General features: G+C 43.5%; 2 protein-coding genes across 4 annotated transcripts in view; one reads left to right on the top strand and one right to left on the bottom strand.

Moving 5' to 3' along the window:
- Positions 1–6,904: 6,904 nt before the first annotated feature.
- On the top strand, positions 6,905–16,482 carry znhit3 (zinc finger, HIT-type containing 3). 3 transcript variants are annotated; one of them, XM_069912188.1, is made up of 5 exons: positions 6,905–7,068; positions 10,756–10,787; positions 11,295–11,384; positions 14,517–14,579; positions 15,246–16,482. In XM_069912188.1, the coding sequence occupies exons 1-5, from the start codon at positions 6,923–6,925 to the stop codon at positions 15,437–15,439; spliced, it is 525 nt and encodes a 174-aa protein (XP_069768289.1). In that variant the 5' UTR covers positions 6,905–6,922; the 3' UTR covers positions 15,440–16,482. The 3 variants fall into 3 exon arrangements, with proteins under 3 accessions (XP_069768289.1, XP_069768288.1, XP_069768291.1); XM_069912187.1 differs by having other exon boundaries at positions 6,908–7,068; positions 15,243–16,482; XM_069912190.1 differs by lacking the exon at positions 6,905–7,068 and adding an exon at positions 9,025–9,565 and having other exon boundaries at positions 15,243–16,482.
- A 538-nt stretch (positions 16,483–17,020) lies between these two features.
- LOC138749234 (unconventional myosin-XIX) overlaps positions 17,021–22,211 on the bottom strand; it is a 43,929-nt gene continuing 38,738 nt past the window's right edge. Inside the window, exon 24 of the mRNA XM_069910358.1 lies at positions 17,021–20,896. Coding sequence (XP_069766459.1) covers positions 20,783–20,896 — 114 coding nt within the window. The 3' untranslated portion in view covers positions 17,021–20,782. The remainder of the gene's footprint in view (positions 20,897–22,211) is intronic.

Raw genomic sequence — 22,211 nt, 5'->3', positions numbered from 1 at the left:
AATACAAAAGTGCTACATTGCAAACTGAATAACCATTTTCTTGTTTTACAGCCACCATTTTATATCACACAGATTTTTTATGTACCACGGAGAAATAAAATACAACTGTAAAAAGCATTCTTAACAGCTCTGTCTATTCTTCTTATTGTCCAACCTAATCTACTGCATTCCATGTACTCAATGTGGTCTCCTCTACGTCAGAGACAAAACAGAAGTTGGCCAGCTTTTTTGCCAAGTTTTTTTGGTCTGTCTGGATGTTCAAACTTGAACTCCCAGTTGTTAACCATTTTAATTCCCCCTCACCATTCCCACACCGACGTGCCTGTCCTTGGCCTCATTCTTTGTCAGGGTGATGCAAAACTTAAACTTGAGGAACAACATGCCACATTCCTCCTGGACAGCATTAAATCTAACTGATTACACAGTGATTTTTTTGAATCATAGGTGACTCCCACCTCTATCTGGTTTCACTGCGACCATTCTGTCTTTACAGACTCGCCTTCTTATTTTTCTCTCTACCCTTTCTCCCCCTCCCAATGCTCTCCCCTCTACCTGTCTCTCCAGCTCAAAGGTTCAAAGATTCCTTTTATTGTAACATAATCATAATACATTAAAAATATCGGCAACCTGAGCTGAAGATTTAAATCTCCGATATGATCGGGAAGTTTTCAGTGCCAAGGCCCTTCGGGACCCCTCCTTACAACCTCTCGAAACCCGGTTCTGATACCTGGTTTCCATGAGCCAGTCTCCAGCAGCCAGCAGCACTTGTGGGTCCTTTGACTGCAAGTTACCAGGAGCCCCCAGCCTGTGTGAGTCCTTCAGCCGCGTCGCTGACAGCCAGTAGCAATGTAGGTCTTTCAGCCGCTGAGCCCCTCTCTGGTCCACTGCTGTGGTCACTTTCTCGAGGGTCGTCTCCTACACTTCTTCTCAACTGGGGATGTTTCCCCCTTTTCTGCTGCTCTCTGCTGGTCTGCTACTCCCATAGAGTATGTAACCTTTCGTGGTACACTGCACAAGCTCCACCACCTTGGGCACAGACTTGTGGTTGCAGATCTAAAAAAAACTCGTCCTCTCTCCTTTTACAGGCCATTAAAGTCTGTATGGAGCTGTTAGCATTGTGACCAGGTGGTTTGACCCCCACGGACCACTGCTGTATCTCCTTTTCCTGCTCTCCCAGGTCCACACCAGTGGCAGCGACACCATTTCTTCCCACTTCTCGCACCTTCTGCCCTAAAATCCTATCACCTCTTACTTAGCTCCTTCCCATCTTCCCCTCCCCCACAATATACCTGTTATCATCACTTTGTACTTTAGTCTCTATCAAGGACTAACCTTGTTAGTCATTGCTTAATGTGTGCAGGAAATAATAGACCCAATTTAGACACCCCGTTTGTTTGTGAGGTCATTTTTTCATGGTCAAATCCAGTATCCAAATTGAGTTTCTGCAATTTACCTAATTTTAAATCTATTTTTTTTTCAATACAAAAGCGTGGATCATCAGGCCAATTAGGTGTCACATTAATGACAATTGTGAATGAGATGGGTTTTTATGTCCATCTGGTAGTTTCATTGTCGAATTACAACTAATACTTGTTTTGGTGGAACTCAAACTTATTTCTCCAAACATTCCGCATCAGAAGCACTCTGTCGCCATTTCCATTAAGAACCATACAGATGTCCAACTCCAGGGAGAAAATCAAACGTCTATCTCATTGTTCCCTCAATGTTAGGAATGCCCAGTAAATTCCAACTGAATATCTTGATACTTTTGGACCCAAGCTTTGATATTCCTCTTCCCATTTCTTCTCTTTCTCTATAAAAAGACCTCCATCAAGTCACCTCTAAACCTCCTCTCCTAGAGGAGTTATTGTGTTCCTACCACCTGCATCTGCACTCTGTGAAGCTGGAGGTAAGATGTAGTCAGAAGGCTCCGTAAGGTACTGAACCAAAGGTCCAACACTGATACATATATGGGAGTCACTAGTGTCAGTCTGTGAAACGGCTGCAAGCCATCAGGGTCATGCAACTCAATACTCGAAGAAGCACTGATGCAGTTCAGACCAGTTGTCGGAGTTTGAAGGAATTTTTAGACCTTAGAATTAGATATCTGAACCATGAAAATACAAAATCTTATTATAGATCAAATTACTTTACAAGAATTATAAAATGTATTCACTAGGGATCAAGAAATTCTTTTATAATTGCTTCCGCGTATTGCTTAGGACAACAAAAGTTCATAGGCACCAATAGATGTGATAACATGCCATATATAATGTTATGTACTGTATCCAATGGTCTTTGAGGAGTACAGATGTTAGAAGCACTGAACATGACAGGCCAGAAAGCAGGCTCTTTGGCCCTTCTAATCTGTGCCGAACTATTATTCTGCCATCCATGTCCCTTTCCAAATTATTTTTAACTGTTAAACTTGAGCACGCATCTACCACTTCAGCTGGCACCTCGTTCCATACTCCCACCACTTTCTGTGTATAGAAATTCCCTCTACAGTTCCCCCTAAACTTCTCTCCTTTCACCCTTAACCCATGTCCTCTGGTTTGTATCTCACCTACACTCCGCGGAAAAAGCCCGCTTACATTTAGTCTATCTCTACCTCTCATAATTTTGAACACCTTTATCAAATGTTCCCTCATTCTTCTATGCTGCAGGGGTGTTATTTAATAGATTTTTAAATTAAAATTAATTATACTTACAAATGAAAAAGAAAATCTAATAGCCAATAAATTATCATCTACCACAATATTCCTTCCCAATTAGAATGTTTAATGTCTAAATCATTTTGATGGAGATTCTTAGTCCTTGCATAATTTATTTAACATTATAAAATGCCTCTGTCACAAGCAAATTTAGGGGATAAAACAGAAAGGTGGTCTTTTATTTCTAATTTTAATGTTAATTGTCTATACATCAGTTCAACTTTGCTAGATAAGAAACAAGTTTTTTGTTCTATTCCAAAACATAAGCAAACAGTCAAAGGACCTACTCAATTCGGTAGCTTACTTACTATAAGTTCATACCAGCAAATCAAAATTAGAAGCAGCTTAGTCAAATAACTAAAATACATTTTATCTGTAGATGAAACCATAAAATTCCATTAGCTTTCAGGAAATTACTAATCATAATCAAATATTGTATGAGGTAAATGCATTTTATTTTGTGTGCATAATTAACTTTAAATACACCCAAGAACAATCACCACTCTCCATTTTTAAAATCAATTCTTCGGAACATTTGATGTTAAACGCTTAGACAGTGCACAATTTATTTTAAGCAGCAGGATTTTTAGCAACAGATGAGAAATTTAATATGTGCGCTGATGTCTGGAACCCCAATGGCAAAAGAGGAATCAAAGTGTTTTGTATCATTAATTAATTTAGCATTAAGTTGAATCAAATGATCTCTCAAACATCAGTACAGAGTTCAATTATTTTGAGTACATGCCAAAACTATTAAAAAAACTTAAATAGCATTTAATAAGTTTAGTATATTTTAGAAGCAAAACAAATAACCCGATCAAAAAATGATATTTTGAAAATGACTTTTGCTTCTTCACACGACAGACCTCGTTAGTTAATTAGTCATATACATTATATTTTCACGTAGGAATGGCCTTGGATTACAGACAATGTACCAGATAATGGAACTCGAAAAGGGCATTCAACATTAACGTATAAAAATTGTGATTTTAGACATTTTAATTGAGATTTTTGTGGTGCCTGTGATTCCCAGTTATTTATCATTTCCCTAGAAATTTAAATTAAATTTTTACATTATTATTTACTTTAAAATTTAAATTAAATTGTTTTTAAAAATTTAAAAATCAAATTTAAAATATTCATAATCAGTTGTGCATTATTCATTTTTCAATTTCTCCTTTAACCTTTTGATTCTCATACCTAATAGCTTCTGAAAGATTAAATAGTCACAACAATTCAGCTTCTTTAAAATTTTTGTTTTATGTTCCTTTCATAAACTAACTCAGGCATACTGACAATGCCGAAGAAGACACGCATATACTGCCTCTTACGAGATTGAGTTGTAGACCTTACAGACTTTATGCCTCAAAGGTTCACCTTTCCTCAGGCATTATTAGTCGCCCATCTGGGGAAACTTCAGAAATTTACTGTCTCAGCTGGGGTTGCCCGTCAACACACATCATGGGGCCCCTCACTTCTCTGAATATTTACAACCCTCTGCATTCCTTAACAGTCTTCAATTCTTGTCAATTTACAAACACTTCAACCCTGTGAAAGGAACTAATGGTCTAAAAAAATACATACGTTTTGGCTGTCTTGCTAAATCAGTGACCAACTAAACCGCACAATATGGTGCACAATAATGCAGACTAGAAAATTCAGATTTGAGGCACAAAGTCTGTAAGGTCTACAAACTCGATCTCATAAGAGGCAAGAAATCTCCAAAAGGAGATGGTCATAATGAGCATGGGTGCAAGAAAGTTGCAGATGGAATACCAGATGGAAAACGCATGGATTTGCTCCAGTTGCTCCATGTTCCTCCCATATCCCAGGAATGTGCAGATTGGTTGGGTCAATTGATCAATGTGAATTCCCCTCATGGGGAATCTGGGGAGGATTCATTGTAATCTTGAGAGGATAAAATGAGATATGTTTAAGATTAGAGTAAGTAGGTGGTGATGGTCTTGTAAATGAACACTTTTCCACCCCCTTCATCCAGGTCCAGGGTGGTGCTTTATTCTTCAGCAAACGTTCCATAAGGAATGGAGTACTCAGATACTTTAGTTTCCAGGTACTGCTTTGTTACACACAATCTTGGCTGGAGATCCTCAAATATACCATTGCATCAGTTTGTATACCCTGCCACAATCTGTCTTGACCAATCAACAAAAAAGGTCTTATCCCTTTAGACAAGCATGACCCTATCAGCATTAAGCTACACACTACTCATCTCAAAAATTGCATCGTTTTGTGAACTAATCTTGCAAGCAGGTTCACCTTTCCTCAGGCATTATTAGTCGCCCATCTGGGGAAACTTCAGAAATTTACTGTCTCAGCTGGGGTTGCCCGTCAACACACATCATGGGGCCCCTCACTTCTCTGAATATTTACAACCCTCTGCATTCCTTAACAAAGCAGCTAGGTACATGTCGGTAGTAATTAACATTGATCAATCTATATCCATCTCCACCAGGCAGTCCCTTATGTCCACAGTCTGCACAGACACGGTGGGCCATAGGACTTGTTACTCTTGACTCCATGATAACAAATGATGGAGCAGTTCAATAGACTCAACTGTGAGTGAAAGTTGAGAAACTGGAGGAACTTTGCGAGACAGGCAGTATTCGTGGACAAAAAAATGTTTTGGACTGGGAATGTTTATTAAAATACAATAGTAGTCCCAAATCAAGGGACCCAATCCAAACATTGCCAGACATCTCACCATGGATGTTGCCTGGCCTGACACTTTCCTTCAACATAGAAAATAGGTGTAGGAGTAGGCCATTTGGCCCTTCAAGCCTACACTGCCATTCATTTTGATCATGGCTGATCATCCACTCAGTACCCTGTTCCAGCTCTCTCTCCATACCCCCTGATCCCCTAGTCACAAGTACTAAATTTAACTCTCTCTTAAATATAGCTATGGAACCGGCCTCAATCATTTCCTGTGGCAGAGGATTTCATAAATTCACCATCCTCTAAGTGAAAAAATTCTTCCTCATCTCAGTCCTAAAGGGCTTCCCCTTTATCCTTAAACTGTGACCCCTGTTTCTAGACTTGCTCAACACTGGGAACAATCTTCCTGCATCTAGCCTGTCAAATCCCTTAAGAATTTTGAACGTTTCTATTAAATCTCCTCTTAATCATCTAAACTCCAGCGAGTACAAGCCCAGTCGTTCTAGCCTTTCTTCATATGCAAGTCCTGGTATATCCCTGGTATCAATGTGGTCAACCTTTTCTGCACTCTCTCCATGGCAATGATGTCTTTCCTCAGATAAGGAGACCAAAACTGAACACGATACTCCAGGTGAGGTCTCACCAAAGCTCTAAACAACTGCATCAATACCTCTCTGCTCCTGAACTCTAATCCTCTTGATATGAACGCCAACATACCATTTGCCTTTTTTACTGCTTGCTGCACCTGCCTGCCCACTTTTAATGACTGATGCACAGCGACACCCAGATCTCTTTGCATCGCCCCTTTTCCTAATTGGATACCATTAAGATAGTACTCAGCCCTTCCATTCTTTCCTCCAAAGTGGATAACCACACACTTATCCACATTATATTGCATCTGCCCATTCACCTAACCGGTCCAAGTCACCCTGCACACTCTCAACAGCCTCTACACAGCTTACAATGCCACCCAGCTTCATGTCGTCTGCAACTTTTCAAATGATGTTTTAAGAAATAGCAGCACCTGCAGTTTTTGTGTCTTAATAGTTTAATCAATTTCATCTGTACAAATTGGTTACCCCTGCCCACCAAAGTGATGGAGGAGAGCCACGGTATAGGGTCGGATTTAGGTAAGCTACGCCTACCCCCGGTGCCCCTCGCCCATTTAGGCACAAGCTAAACAAGCTTAGGGCCTCATAATCCACGATATGTTAATGTATGTTAAAACTATTTTTAAAATTACATTTAAATATTGTTTCCAGACTATAAATTATAAACTATGATGGAGATCAAGACAACCAAATGATAAACATGTAATCAGTAAATGCATTCATTTGAAAATAATTTGTATTGTAATTTTTTTACCAAGCTTTATATAGTTTAAGGCCTTACCAAGTGTAAATCTGGCACTGGACGTACACCTGCACTTGTTTAACAAACACCAGGACGTGCCGGTGAGGAGCAGGTTGTTAAACAGGGAAGCCTGCAAACGCTGTGATGTTGGAGCTCAATGGCCGTCATCGCTACCCATCATGCCCCACGCAGCTGGAACCGCTCTGCCAGCGCCCGGGGGAACGCGAACGCCTGTGGCAGCTGGTGGCGGCGGCGACATGAAGATTTGCGGCGTGTGCGAGGAGGCGGCTCCGAAATACCGGTGTCCGGCCTGTCACCTGCGCTAGTCAGTAAACAGAGGGAAGGGAGCTGGGGCTCGGCCTGGGCCGGGGGCCGGTGGCCGGGGGGGGGGGGGGGGGGGGCGAGGGCTCGGCCTGGGCCGGTGGCGGGGCGAGGGCTCGGCCTCGGCCTGGGCCGGTGGCGGGGGGGCGGGGGAGGGGGGGCGGGGGGGCGGGGGGGGGGGCTCGGCCTGGGCCGGGGGCCGGGGGCCGGTGGCCGGGGGGGGGGGGGGGCGAGGGCTCGGCCTGGGCCGGTGGCGGGGCGAGGGCTCGGCCTCGGCCTGGGCCGGTGGCGGGGGGGCGGGGGAGGGGGGGCGGGGGGGCGGGGTGGGGGGCTCGGCCTGGGCCGGGGGCCGGGGGCCGGTGGCCGGGGGGGGGGGGGGGGCGAGGGCTCGGCCTGGGCCGGTGGCGGGGGGGGGGAGGGGGGGCGGGGGGGGGGAGGGGGGGCGGGGGGGGGGAGGGGGGGCGGGGGGGGGGAGGGGGGGCGGGGGGGGGGAGGGGGGGCGGGGGGGGGGAGGGGGGGGGGGGGGGCGGGGGGGGGGGGAGGGGGGGCGGGGGGGGGAGGGGGGGGGGAGGGGGGGGGGGGGAGGGGGGGGGGGGGGAGGGGGGGGGGAGGGGGGGGGGAGGGGGGGGGGGAGGGGGGGGGAGGGGAGGGGGGGGGGAGGGGAGGGGGGGGGGGGAGGGGGGGGGAGGGGAGGGGGGGGGAGGGGAGGGGGGGGGGGGGGGGGAGGGGGGGGGGGGGCTCGGCCTGGGCCGGTGGCGGGGGGGGGGGGCTCGGCCTGGGCCGGTGGCGGGGGGGGGGGGGCTCGGCCTGGGCCGGTGGCGGGGGGGGGGGGGCTCGGCCTGGGCCGGTGGCGGGGGGGGGGGGGCTCGGCCTGGGCCGGTGGCGGGGGGGGGGGGGGGGCTCGGCCTGGGCCGGTGGCGGGGGGGGGGGGGGCTCGGCCTGGGCCGGTGGCGGGGGGGGGGGGGGGCTCGGCCTGGGCCGGTGGCGGGGGGGGGGGGGGGGGCCCGGCCTGGGCCGGTGGCGGGGGGGGGGGGGGGGCCCGGCCTGGGCCGGTGGCGGGGGGGGGGGGGGGGGGCCCTGACGGCGGTGAGGGGGGGGGGAAGCGAGGGGGCGGCGGAGGGGAGCCAGGGGTAGGCATGGTGATATAATCAGTATATATCCCCCCAACACCAGTTGATTGTATCTGTGCCGCAAGTTGTTTGTAAGGGCGCGACGGACAAGCCAGTAGGGTATTTCTAGCACTATATACTGGACCTGTATAGACCATGATTTACAGAGCAATGACATCTGGCTCTGTTAGGGAGTTCATTCAAGATTCCTTTATTCCACGTGAAAGAGAATGCAATTCATCACACAGAATTTGTTTTTGTCTGCCATGAGGCAAAAGTTGCCTGAAGCACCTCTTACAGTCAGAGAAAGGGAAGCAAAGGATGGTCTGCCCCAGAGTCACGAGGCCGCAGTGTAAAATGAAGATTCTTGGGAAATTTTCCCGCAAACCTGTGGCGTGAAAAGGTCTGCCCGGGAATTTTAAAGGGTCCCGTGGCCCTACCTCGTGGGCCCTGGCTAATGTTCCCAGTCTTCCCCTCTCCCTGCGGTGTGAAAAGGCAAATGGCCAAGCGGGGGAAGCCTCGTGATGTCAGCGGTTGCATGCTGTGTCACCAAGGCAATTGAACTAAAAAGATTCCTACCTTCTGAAACAGCGGGCCGCTTCGGCACGTCGCGACGGCAGCACGATGGGGGATGAATGGCCGTCCTCGTTAACCATAATCCCTCACACAGCTGGATCTCCCAGAGCGGTTCCAGCTGTGTGAGGGATTATGGGAAACAAAGTTGTCAGTTCATCCAGGATTGTGCTGAAGCACGTGGTGGGGGGGGGCGATGGGTAGAGAGGGAGCTGGTGAGCGACCAACGGACGGGGGTGGGGGTGAACTTACTCCTGTGAGCACGTAAGGCATCATCGGTTGGGGGTGAGATCCTCCTAAATTGCCGGGGAGGGCAAATTCCATGGAACTTGGACCACAACGTGAAAGGACCAGGTGGTCCTGTATTCCGAGAAATTTCACCGGTACAAAGTAGGGTCACTGCTCGCTTGCGGTGTGAAAATGGCTACTGAATGACCGTGAATTCGCCTCTAGTGCTGCAGCAGCCCCTGCTGCTACACAGAGTCAGTCCAAACCATCAGCAACCTGAGCTCCAGTTGAGCTCTAATGGTAGAGGGGAAGAAGCTGTTTTTGTAGTGTTGGGTGTTTGCCTTCAGGCTCCAGTACCTCCTTCCTGATGGGAGCAGTGAGAAGAGGGCATGGCCTGGGTGGTGAGGGTCCTTGATAGAAACTGCCTTCTTGAGATACGTCTCTTGTAGATTCCATGATTGATGTGAAGGCTAATGCCCCTGCTGGCGCTGACCAAGTTCACAACTCTCCGTAGCCTTTCTCTGTCATGTGCATTGGAACCTCCACCATACCAGAATGTGCTCCACCTGTAGAAATTTTCAAGGGTCTTTGGTAACGTACCAAATCTCCTCAAACTCTTACTGTCGTGTAGCTGCTGGAATGTCTTGCATTGGTATGAAGGCCCCAGAATAGATCTTCAGAGATGACACCCAGGAATTTGAAGTTCCTTACCATTTCCAATTCTGACCCCTCGATGATGACTGGTGTCTGTTCTCCTTAAAGTCCACGATCAGCTCCTTAGTTTTGCTAACGTTGAGTGAAAGGTGGTGGTTGTGACACCGCTCAACTAGCTGATCTATCTCATTCCTGCACGCTTTTTCATAGCTGCCTGTGATTCTGATACGACTGTGATATCATCGGCAAGTTTGTAGATGGCAATTGAATTGTGTCTATCTACACAGTCATTGGTGTAGAGTGCTAAGTACGCATCTTTGAGGTGCAGCTGAGTTGATTGTCATTGAGGAGAAGACGTTGCTACTGATTTGCACTGACTGGTCTTCAGATGACAAAGTTAAGGATCCATTTGCAGAGGGAAGTGCAGAGGCCCAGGTTTTGATGCTAATCAGTACTAAGAGTATGATGGTGTTGAAAGCTGAGCTGTAATCGCTGAAAAGCAGCCTGATGAATATATATGGCTGGTGATCCAGGGCTGAGTGGAGAGCCACTGCTGTGGAGCACCGTTTGGGAATTCAATCAGGAGCCTGATGAACCGGTTTGTAGATATATTGGTTGGTCTTTTCAACTCTTGAAGCCTTCTCCCTGATGGAAGAAGGGAAAGTGTTTGTCTGGGATGTGACAGTATGTTGGCTGCCTTTCCTAGACAATGGGAGCTGTAGTCCATGGAGAGGAGGGAAGAATCGCTATGTGCTGAGCAACATTGATCCTGAGCAGAGCATCTCCTATACCATGCTCTGGTGCATCCAGCAAAGTATCCTCCTAAACATTGTCTGGGATCTGTTGCAGTCTTTCCTGCAGTTTGGAACCTGTGTAATACATGTTCAATTTCAAATGCTTTGTATCAAAATGTTAACTTATCAGAGTGATGCGGAACAAGAAAACTGTATGTTCTGTTCTGAAAAAATTCTCAAAAAGACAACAACTATTTTTATTTCTGTCCTATAGAAATTAGCTAATTTTATATCCTTGCTGTCCCAATGGACCAGAGGCTAAATTGCATGAACTGTTGTGTAATATTAGCAAAATTGTTCTTTATCCTAATTTGTAATTCTATTCCTTTTCAGTTGTTCAGTAGGATGTTACAAGAAGCACAAAGGTATGGACTTCTCACTCCTTAATATAGTCTACTTTGCAAATTGATTTGCTGTTTATCTTTAAATCTACAACCTTCTAAAGCACATATAACCTGTAAAGTCTCAACAATAGACAAGTTCATCCTTCCTGATTTCTTGATAGAGGAGATGTTCATTCATCCTTTTATTTTGCAGAAAATGTTTTGTGTTGGATTAGTTAAGAATGAGTAGAAAGCTACACTTTTATCCTTGGTATTCTGCAGGCATTCTTTGTCCTGATCAAGTAAAAATCAATTCTATAATTTGTGATACGTGGCCTGATTTAAAAGACGAATTTGAGCAGCTTTCACGGTTCTGAAAAATTGTGACTCGAGTCTTATAATAGAAGAATAATTTTTCAAAATGTTATACTGTGAGATCTGTTTTTGTTGATCCCTTTTGTGTTTTGTTTTAAAATGTTGATGATTGCACAGCGCCAATTTACTTGAACTCCTTTATCTGAAGTAAATGTTGCACTTTGTTTTACTTAGGTGATTGCAAAATACAGGAGTCTGGTTCGGTGTCATCGGTTTCGGAGATTTCTACAGATGTAGGGACAGTAACATGGCAAAATAGCAAAGGTAGATCTTGTCACCACAGTAAACATGATAAATGTCTACAAAGCTGTCATTGTGGGTTTGAATGCAACAGGCATTGTGCATTATTATAAATTCTACTAGTTACGACAAGCTAATGCAATTCTGGTTGCGGTAAATGCAATCTACTTGTATAGGACTGGTGCTATCTGAGTGATGTTGGGATAGAAACCTATCCCCTCAGCCATTCTTAACAGGGGTCACAGCACATTTAAGGCAAACCACAGAATGAAATCATTTTTCTGTGTGTTTTATGTAGTTGGTACGAAAATTGCTGAAGAAATCAACTAAACTTGACTGCTTCACAGGAAAGGGGGCTTATAAACTTTGAACAGACCCCAAGGTGGGGATGTGAAGTTTCGACGGATTTCTACGTTTTAAAAATTGATTTTCTGCATTTTTAATATTCTGCTTTTTTCACCCCTTCGCTCACAAGCACAGTGCCTCTACAGCTGTGACTGGCTGTCCAATCATATGCTTGCTCACTGCTCCCTTCCTCATCATTGTTTAGATGGCTGACACACAAATGGTGCACTGCAAGAGAGGTGGGCTGTGCGTGTGCAGGCGCGCTTGCGCGGAGCCATGACAAGTGAGTGCAGTGAGTCGACACATGGATGTCGCTCAATATTGGCCTTCAAGGTGGCAGGAGTAGCAGCTCCGTTCAGATAACCACAGCATTTCGAGTCCGCCTTAACTGAAATTCAAGCTGCAATTGTTTGTGAGGAGGAAATCCTGAGCTCGCTTCATGGCGCTGGAGAGCTGGCCAGTGAGGGCCCGTGGGCGAGGGAGGTGATGTCTGTCCCGTGGAAGGAGCCTCCTGCCTTCCAGAGGGTTGGGGAAAGAGAGGGTGAAGGTTGCAGAATTCACTGTTGCTGGGTGCAGGATGGGATGGCATTATTTAGAGATCCGATTAAGTTACTGCCAGGGGATTGGGCAGTGGTGCTGCCTGGAGATTGAGTTCAGATTGAACACAGGCTCAGTCTGGGGATTGGGTGAAGGTTGGGCAGGGGTGCTGCCTGGGGATTGGGAGCAGGTTGGGTGGGGGCGCTGCCTGGGGACTGGGAGCAGGTTGGGCAGGGGCGCTGCCTGGGGACTGGGAGCAGGTTGGGCAGGGGCGCTGCCTGGGGACTGGGAGCAGGTTGGGCAGGGGCGCTGCCTGGGGACTGGGAGCAGGTTGGGCAGGGGCGCTGCCTGGGGACTGGGAGCAGGTTGGGCAGGGGCGCTGCCTGGGGACTGGGAGCAGGTTGGGCAGGGGCGCTGCCTGGGGACTGGGAGCAGGTTGGGCAGGGGCGCTGCCTGGGGACTGGGAGCAGGTTGGGCAGGGGCGCTGCCTGGGGACTGGGAGCAGGTTGGGCAGGGGCGCTGCCTGGGGACTGGGAGCAGGTTGGGCAGGGGCGCTGCCTGGGGACTGGGAGCAGGTTGGGCAGGGGCGCTGCCTGGGGACTGGGAGCAGGTTGGGCAGGGGCGCTGCCTGGGGACTGGGAGCAGGTTGGGCAGGGGCGCTGCCTGGGGACTGGGAGCAGGTTGGGCAGGGGCGCTGCCTGGGGACTGGGAGCAGGTTGGGCAGGGGCGCTGCCTGGGGACTGGGAGCAGGTTGGGCAGGGGCGCTGCCTGGGGACTGGGAGCAGGTTGGGCAGGGGCGCTGCCTGGGGACTGGGAGCAGGTTGGGCAGGGGCGCTGCCTGGGGACTGGGAGCAGGTTGGGCAGGGGCGCTGCCTGGGGACTGGGAGCAGGTTGGGCAGGGGCACTGCCTGGGGACTGGGAGCAGGTTGGGCAGGGGCACTGCCTGGGGACTGGGAGCAGGTTGGGCAGGGGCGCTGCCTGGGGACTGGGAGCAGGTTGGGCAGGGGCACTGCCTGGGGACTGGGAGCAGGTTGGGCAGGGGCACTGCCTGGGGACTGGGTTCAGGATAGTAGTTACTACTTGGGGATTGGATGCAAGTTGGGCAAGGGCACTGTTTGACATGCTGGGTGCTAGTTGTGGGCAAGTACTTCGTGAGGGTCAGGAGAACCAGACACTCTGATTCAAGCAGATAGTGCCTGGTGATCTGGAAGAGGCTTGGAGTCTGGGTACAGATGGTAGTGTCTGTCTGATATACTGTGTCACTAAAAATAAAATTGATTTTGTTTAAAATGACTAGTTTTTAATGGCTTGAAATGGGTAATTTTGTGTGTACGTTATCAATAAATTTTCCAAATGGGGGGGAGGGGCAGCACGCCCCCTTGACCCCCCCTGTACACCTCGTGCAAGTGCTCAGCTCTTTTTTTTTTACTTTACTCACATGCCTGCTCATGGGGCCACAGCCAAAAAAAAAAGTTGGATGTCTGCTTTACACATTTCCCAGATCAATAAAGAGGAACTTCTGGAGCTCAAGTGCATTTACTCCTCCTTGTGCACATATTTCTGTTCATTTTTCTTTATTGTTTGGGCATAAATGTTCCTTTGCTAAGTGATATTGTGGACAAGATTAGGTGGAACTATAAATAGAGTTGCGGAGATCTGCAGTGGGGCTAAAATTAGATCCTGTCCATGTTTTCAAAAGGTGGGAAAAAAATGAGTTAAAGCTTTGATTCTGGATTCAGGCAAGAATCTGCAATTAGAACAAGGTGATCCTATTCCACATGTATCCCTCACTGATAGGATCTTGTGGAAGAGCAAGAAAGATGCATTAATCAATTACTGTATAACTCCAATTCTTCAAAATCCTCGTTTATCCAAAATCTTTTCGGAGCCGAACTGGCAAGGACGCGGGGCCCTCGGCGATAGCGGGGACCTCAAGTTCCCAGGCAGGAGCGTGACCTTGGCACGAGTGGGGCTCGGTGGGGAAGTGTTGGTGATTGGCGGTGGCCAGCTTTTTTTTTGGTGAGAATTGATTATTTTAATGCTTAAAAAGCCTTACCTTGTCGTTTAAATATGGTTACAAGTGATTTGCTGTTGCTACTGGGCTGTTTTTACAAAAATTGACCCATTCTCCAAAAAAGACATCTATCCGACATGGGCCTGGTCCTGACCATTTTGGATAATCAGAATGTTACCATATGCAGTAACTGCCCTCTAATCACTATCTGATCGTTGAAGTGGTTCTTTTAAATGTTAATGGTATATTTTTGTCCACAGATGACATCTTGGGCAAAGATGAAGATTCTGACTGGGTGCCATTAGAGAAATTGAAATTATTGGGTATGTGGACAAAAATGGTTTATACCAAAAATCACAACTGGATTGCTTTTCAAGTTGCAATTGGAACCAACTAATTTAGATTGTTTTAAGTTGATTAGTGCGTAATTTTGTGTTAGTTCATGTACTGTTTTAGTACTGTGAGAGAAGATACACCCTAGTTGAAGGAAAATTGTTCTGTACTGATGTGTGAACTAATGGTCACTGTGGCCTGGTGGTAACACCAGAGGTAACTGATTGCAAGAAAGCTCTTTCACCCATGTCAAACATCCATTTACACTAATCCATTTTCTCATCATATTCCCACCTTTGGATCTTTCCACTCTTATGCTAGAGGTCAGCAACCTATCCCCTATCTTTGGGATGTAGGTGGAAATAAGGGTACCATGCAAGGGCAGGGAGAACTTGCAAGCTCCATCTGCTTCACCTTCATCTGAATATTTTCACAAATTCGGAATAACCCTGCAATCCTTGCTGAATTGTGGATGTTTATCATTGGATGGTACTACTCCGAACTGTGAAAGCTTGTCAGATACCAGATTTTGTGAAGTGCCCTCACGTGCTGAAAACAAACCACCATTTCTGCAAATTTGGAGTTCAGCAAACTTTAGGCACGGAAACTTGTGTATTAATAAACTAATAAATGTTCTGTATGCTTTTTAACAGCAGAATCTGAGGAATTGAAGAGCTTGCTTTGTAATCCTCATCTTAGACAGTTACTATTGAAAATAGACAGAGCAGAAGATAAAGAAACTATTATGAAATCAGCCATGCAAGAACCAATTTTTGTGGAATTTGCTGACCAATGTCTTCAAACAGTTGAATTACAAGATAAAGAAAATGACATTATTGGCTCTTGGTAGAAATTTGACTCCTGAATATAATTTTGCAATGTAATTAACTGATCTTGGTTTTAACTTTATTGCACAACGAAAAGTAGTGTAATGCTAAAGACTGGACAATTTTCTCAAGTTTGATTGGAATTGTGATAAAATTTATGATAACTAGAGTAAAATATAAGAGGTTAATAAATGCATTACATTCTGTATAAAATGTGATCATGCATAAAACAAACTTAATTTGGAGCTTTAAGATCTACTCCTCCATGCAGAGCATTTAAAATTCCTTGACTTCCCCTCAATTTAAGATTTGTATTTGGTGCCTAGTGTGTAATAACATAGAAAGCATATTTTTAAAATGTATGTAAATTACAAAAATATCCTGACCACTAGCTGAAAGGGCTTGGTCTTTACAAATCTTTGGAACAAAACCAGAACTGGGTTAATCTTTGATCTCAGTCACCCCATTCCATGGGTAATTTTTTTTCCTCACATTCTTTCTGCCAAACCCTTGTTTAGTTACTGGCATCTTCCTAAAACTTTCCAAATAATTCTTAGACAATGCCATCACTCAAGTTTTTGAGTTGGAAGCCATCTTGGGGCTATTACAGTCCATTCTTTCATCCAGTTACTCAATATAGACGATGAACAACTGTGGTCCCAGTACCACTTCATGCAATGTCCTTTTAGCCAGTCTCCCAACCCTAAAACAAACTGTTTTCTATCAAACAAACCAATCCTCAGTATATTTTTTATGCTCTAATAATCTTTGGCATGGGCTTCTGGAAGTTTTCCCTCTACAGCCTCCCACCCTTTTATTTTTAAGCAAGTTATTTACATGGGAACTATTTTAGTTTAGATTACTGTTAGTACAAGACCATTTTAAAATCAGTGGAATATATTATTAGGTCCTAATGCCCTTAATACCTTTTAATCAACTTGGACTATTTCTAATAAATGGATGTATTTCTTTTGAACTTGGTCTTCTGCAGCCTGTTGTTTTTATAAATGCACATGAATAAAAACTGCTTTTGTTTATTATATTCAATAAAGACCACTACAAGATATCCTTTTCCTATTTCAATGTGAGGTTCTGTTTTAGTGAGGGAAAAGAAACTGCCTTTTGGTGAAATTGGAAATGCAGACAGCAAATTGCACCAAGAACTTGGGCCAAGCAAGTTGGAACGGTTGACATTGCATCAGCTCAGACACATCTCACTGAAAGGTTTTGGTGGGGGGGGTTTACGCACTTAAACAAGCTGGGTCTTGTTTATGAAGTTAATATTGTAAATCAAAAATATAATTGAAGGGATGCATGTCGATGAGAAAAAGGTTCAAGCAGAGATATTTGTAGAATGCCAGACAACTTTTAAAAAAAAGCCAAGAAATTTGAGCTGTTGTTTCCCACTTTCACAGCTAAGCTGATTACAGCCCCAAATTAAATCAGTCTGTCAAGTCACCAAAGACAAAAGTATTGTGAAATAATACATCAGTACATTTTATTACAGGCTTAAGTTTAAATAGTAACATTGATCCTATTTTGATTAAAAATCAAGTCCAACTGAAGAATTTTTAACTCAATAGGATAATTTATAAATGCTTTTAATGCATATTGATAAAAATATTTTTAATACAGGAAAGAATTGGAGAAACTCAGCAGGTCACAGTGATCTTTATTTAGATGTATAACTGTTTTGGGCTTGAGCCCTTCAAGGTAAATTTTTTTTAACTTTTTGTTAAACCAAGTATACAATTATACAATTAAAAACCATGCTTTTGTAAGATTCTTCCCATAAAGTGCAAAATTGGAAAACACATAGTTAACATTTCCTGCTAGCAGAAGTTACAATTCAACAGTGCCCTACAAAACAGATGTTGAAGAAATAAGTAAAATACCTTCACATCTTTTATTTAAAAACAATACCAAAATGTATATGCATATTATCAGTTTCCCATTTGTACTTTTCCACAATAAAGTATACAATTTTTAAAAAAAATATTTTTCCCTTGAGTAGATAAGAAACACCATTATTCATACGAGCTCTTGAACCTCTGGCAGAGATTATAAGAGATCCAGATATTAAGGGCTTCAAAGTTGGACAGGAAGAACATAAAATTAGTTTATTTACTGATATGCTATTATATAGGCGTGACCCAGATGAACATTGATAAGATTACAAACAATATTAGAAAAATATGGAAGAATATCAAGATACAAAATAAATATAGACAAAAGTGAGATAATGCCATTGCAAATTTTTGATTATGAAAGATACCATAAAGGAGGTAGATTTAAATGGAACAAAGATGGAATTAAATACTTAGGAAATAAGACAATAGTTGACAGAATTTATATAACCTTAATTATACCCCTCTATTAGACAAGATTTACAGAAATGGAAAGATCTGTTGATTACATTAATAGGAAGAATAAACTGTATAAAAATGGAGGCAATACCAAAACTACAGTAACTCTCAATCATTGCCTAGCGTATTAACTAAAGATTTTAAATTATTACAGTACTAAGAATTGCACTGGAAGTTGACATGGGAGAGCTTGGATAATACCTTAAAATCAGGAGTCATCAGCACAAATAAGATTTCTATCATTTTTCTTTAAAGAAAACAGACCCCCCTTTGTGGATTCAAATGGGTCTAAATTCAATAAAAGAGGAGGCAATGATGGACTTTATAAGTGGAATGTTGCCAATATTTTTTTTTAAAAAGGACAATCCTATATTAATACACATGATTAGAATATGGCAAGAAATAAATGAATGTATCAGGCTAAAACAATATTGAAATCATGGTATGACAGATGTGTTAATGATTGCTATATGGAAGGATTTTGTGTCTTTTGAACAATTAAGAAATAAGTATTTAATGTAGATAAATATTGGGAGAATTTGGTAAAATTAGAGTAGGTTACATACATACATTTTAAAACAGATCTTGTTTGAAATACTGAAGAATTCATATTTAGTGAACTTTACAGAAACTATGGAGAATGCTATGCACATTTCACATGTAGCTGCTAATTGAAATGATGTCATGAAATGAACGAACTGGAGACAGGTCGTCTGTGTGGAACATTTTTACAAGGCTTCTGACCTTTCTGCAAATAACTCACTCAAAGGTGATTGAGAGGTTTGTTTACCTAAAATGGGAGCAGAAGACTAACTCCTATTGTTTGCTGGAGAAGGTGGGGGTTTTGTGGCAAGTGAGAGAGTCACATGGGCTTTCTAGCAGTTGGAGTTGATGAAGAGAGAGACTGAACATCACAGCTGAAGCAAACTGGAGCTTTCTGTTTCAGTTCCAAGCTTTTCCTGAGTGGCGGATGGCTGGAAGTGCTATCTGTCTGATGTTTCTCTTGGAATTAGAGGAACAGAAAGGAACTCTGAGAACCTTGATGAGGCAAGTTTCATCAGCAAGACATTGAGGAGACTAATGGTGGTACCTCAGTTGTGGAAATCCTGGAACAACAAATCTCTCTGCAAACTCCAAAGAACCTTCCTGAGCAGTAAATGTTTATCTTTCAAGCATACAGAAGCCCAAATATAATTAGAAAGTCCTACAATTATAAAAATATAAGTGACTGCCCTAATGAAGACTTTATTCTTTTTTTAAAACCCAACTGTAAGCCCTGACGGTGTATGAATTTATACTGTAAGGGGGTGGGTGGAAATATATGTAAGGAAAAGTTTTATATGTATAGGGTGTGTGTATTATCTAGATTTCTTGAAAATTTTGATATGTATATTTATGGGGGAAAAATATTTTTTTAAAAGACAGCTTATGTGTTGTAAGCTGGCACTAATATTGATAATGGCAACAAATTGGAGGATGCAAATCCCAATACACAAAGTTATTGTTGACATTTAAGACTGCAGACAATGACGGGAATATTGTTCCTTAAATTTTAAGGAGTGTAAAGTTGTTTAGTGTTCTATCCATCTATTTTCCAGTCGGGAAATGATGGTGGAATACAAAAGCATATAGAACCATCTTGTCACTACATAATTTGGTGCTCAGTGCTCAAAAGTTTAATCTTCATACCAAAATCAATATTTTCCTCATTAATCCAATCCATTAGACTAAACTGGTTTAGTATCAGAATTAGTTCCATTCCTGCAGAGACCTCACTGTTTCAATAAAGGCCTTCCACTCGCTGCAGTGCAGAAATGATAATTAAATATCAAGTCATCACTTGATAGCTGTCTGCAAAGACAGTAATATAAAAACAAATCACTAACATTTTACAATGTCACTAAGCAGCACACCTTAGATGATTTTATGAAAGAGCAAACACAATAGCGAAGAATATTCTGAACTGACAATGAACCTATGGATACTACCTCGCTTTCTCATTTTTACACTAGTTATTTATCTTTAATCATTGCATTTACAAAATTGTAATTTATAGAAATTTTTTTACCTCGTTCTGTACAATACTGCTACCGCAAAACAAGTTTCATGAAACGTTCTTAATAAACCTTATTCCGAATATTGATGCAGCACAAGAAAATAACTTTTCTCTTTAATGTCTATACTTAATAAGTCAATACTCATCACAAGAGTCAGTTATAAAGATTAAAGAAAAACTAGCTCAGATTCCCTGCATAACAAGCTGACGTGGACATTTACCCCCTCCATAAATCTTCGTCCGCGAAGCCAAGCCAAAGAAGAAGAATAAATACCAATTTGTAGGTTTCTGTTTTGATGAACCATATTGAATTAATGCCACTTATTTGTGAACAATGGATGATAACAATTTTTTTTTAAAGTATCCAACATTACACAAGCTGACAAAATGTGGTCTTAAATAAATGTAGTACTGCAATATACAGCACTTTGGGTAAGCACAATTTCTTGTATCAATCTCAATATTGCACTGGTTTTGCTTTCTTGAAAAAATGCCTTTCATTGAATGAGCATTTAGAAGTCTTAATAATTTTAAGTTCATTAAATATGACATTAAAAGAGTACCTCCTCTCTCTGCCACTTCTCAATGTATTTTCTCTTCGATCTATCCACCTATGAGCTCTTTTTATTCAGATGGGGCTCAAGCCTGAAATCTTAGTGACCCTTTACTTCCTATCCATACTGCATGACCTGCTGAATTTCTCTCGCACTTGTGTATTGCACAAAAATCAGTGCCTGCAGACTTTCCTGTTTTACTCCAAATTCTAATCATGCTCTTGCATCCACTGTAATATCCATTTTGTCCAAATTTTATATCTGAGTCTAATTAAGGGCTAATTAACTTTTCTGTTTATGATTGCCTCCATCATTAGAGAGAATTTTTGCTTGCAAAAAGCTTGTAATAAACCTGCACAAGGACAAGGCATGTCAATAAAATTATTAACTTTACACCTTTTCCAATAAGATCTGGTTAAAGCCAACGATCATGCACTTTTGGTGTTCTGGATAGATGTCCGCAAAAAGCAATGGAGATCGTTTACAATGGAACTTTATTTGCACCTAGGGGAAAAAAAAGTAAAATTGAGATGTAATAGATCACATTAAATATTTATGCTTAGAAACTAAATCATACAGGTACTTTTTAAGGAAGTAAATATATTAAAATTAAAAATTTGGTAAGGTTAGACCAAAGTAATGATCCATCCCAGGTGAAATTCCAATTGCCAGACAAGTCCCCATTAATGCCTCCTGAAGACAATTTACTGCAGATGCTGGAATCTGAAGCAACAAACCAAACTACTTGAGGAACTTCATGGGTCGAGCTGCATTTATAGGGAGAGGAAAACAGGGAAGTTGAGAAGGAATTGTCAACAGTGAGACCCTGCATCAGAACTTGAGACTGTAGAAGGAAATTAGTTTGGGGAGGGGGTGGGGAAATGAGATAGTGGCCAATAGATGAGAGGTGATCTGAGGATCATGAGGTATGGACAGATGGAACTGCAGGTGGGTGTGGGATGGGAGACAGAGGCAGGTGGAAGCAGAGAAAAGAAACAAAGGACATGGGGAGAGGGAAGGAAGGGAGTGAAGGTGGAGGCTGCTAAGCATGAGCAGAAGGGCTGCCAGTGAAAAATCTGATAATCCAGGAAGATGATAATGGAAACAATTAGGGAAGCGGTCAAGGGCAGGAAAATCAGATGTGGATGAAATGCTTGGATAATTTGGTTGGTGGAAGCTAGAGGGACGGAATGAAAAATAGGTGATTATAGTATGGGAAAGGGAACAAAACCGTGGGCAGCACGGCTTGTATAGTGGTTAGTGGATAGGACAAGCAATCGGGACAACATTCAAATTCCACGCTGTAAGGTGTTTGTACATTCTCCCCACGTCTGCGTGTGTTTTCCCCAGGGGTTCCAGTTTCCTCCCACCTTTCACAACGAACTAGGGGTTGTAGGTTGTCAATTGGGTGTAATTGGGCGGCAGGGGAACTTAGACTTAACGGGCCTGTTACCATACTGCATGTATAAATTTAAAATAAAATGGTTTCCCACATTCCCTTCTTCTAATCCACCTCCTATCCTCTCTTTTTTTTTTTAAATCCCCTTTTCAATATCAGAAATTCTACTGATTCAGCTGCATAAATATGGTGGCTACAAGAGAGCTCAGAGGATGGGTGTCCTGCAGATAGTCACTTGCTTTCTGACACCCACAAGGCACAAATTGTGAATGTGATATGGAATAATTTCCACTTCAAGCATTTCCAACAAATCTTAAAATGATCAACACCATCCAGAACAAAATAGACAACTCGATTATACTATGTCCAGTGGCATTGACCTCCATGATCATGAAGTGCTTTGAGCAAGCACAGCAAAGC

Source organism: Narcine bancroftii, chromosome 14, assembly GCF_036971445.1.
Source record: "Narcine bancroftii isolate sNarBan1 chromosome 14, sNarBan1.hap1, whole genome shotgun sequence".
Lineage (NCBI taxonomy): Eukaryota > Metazoa > Chordata > Chondrichthyes > Torpediniformes > Narcinidae > Narcine > Narcine bancroftii.
This window is presented reverse-complemented; position numbering and strand designations above follow the sequence as displayed.

Excerpts from the sequence above, each read along its gene's own strand:
- znhit3 (XM_069912187.1), top strand. The coding sequence starts at position 6,923 with ATGCCCCACGCAGCTGGAACCGCTCTGCCAGCGCCCGGGGGAACGCGA. Across the intron at positions 10,788-11,294 it reads ATGTTACAAGAAGCACAAAG|GTGATTGCAAAATACAGGAG; the intron begins GTATGGACTTCT and ends TGTTTTACTTAG. Across the intron at positions 11,385-14,516 it reads AACATGGCAAAATAGCAAAG|ATGACATCTTGGGCAAAGAT; the intron begins GTAGATCTTGTC and ends TTTTGTCCACAG.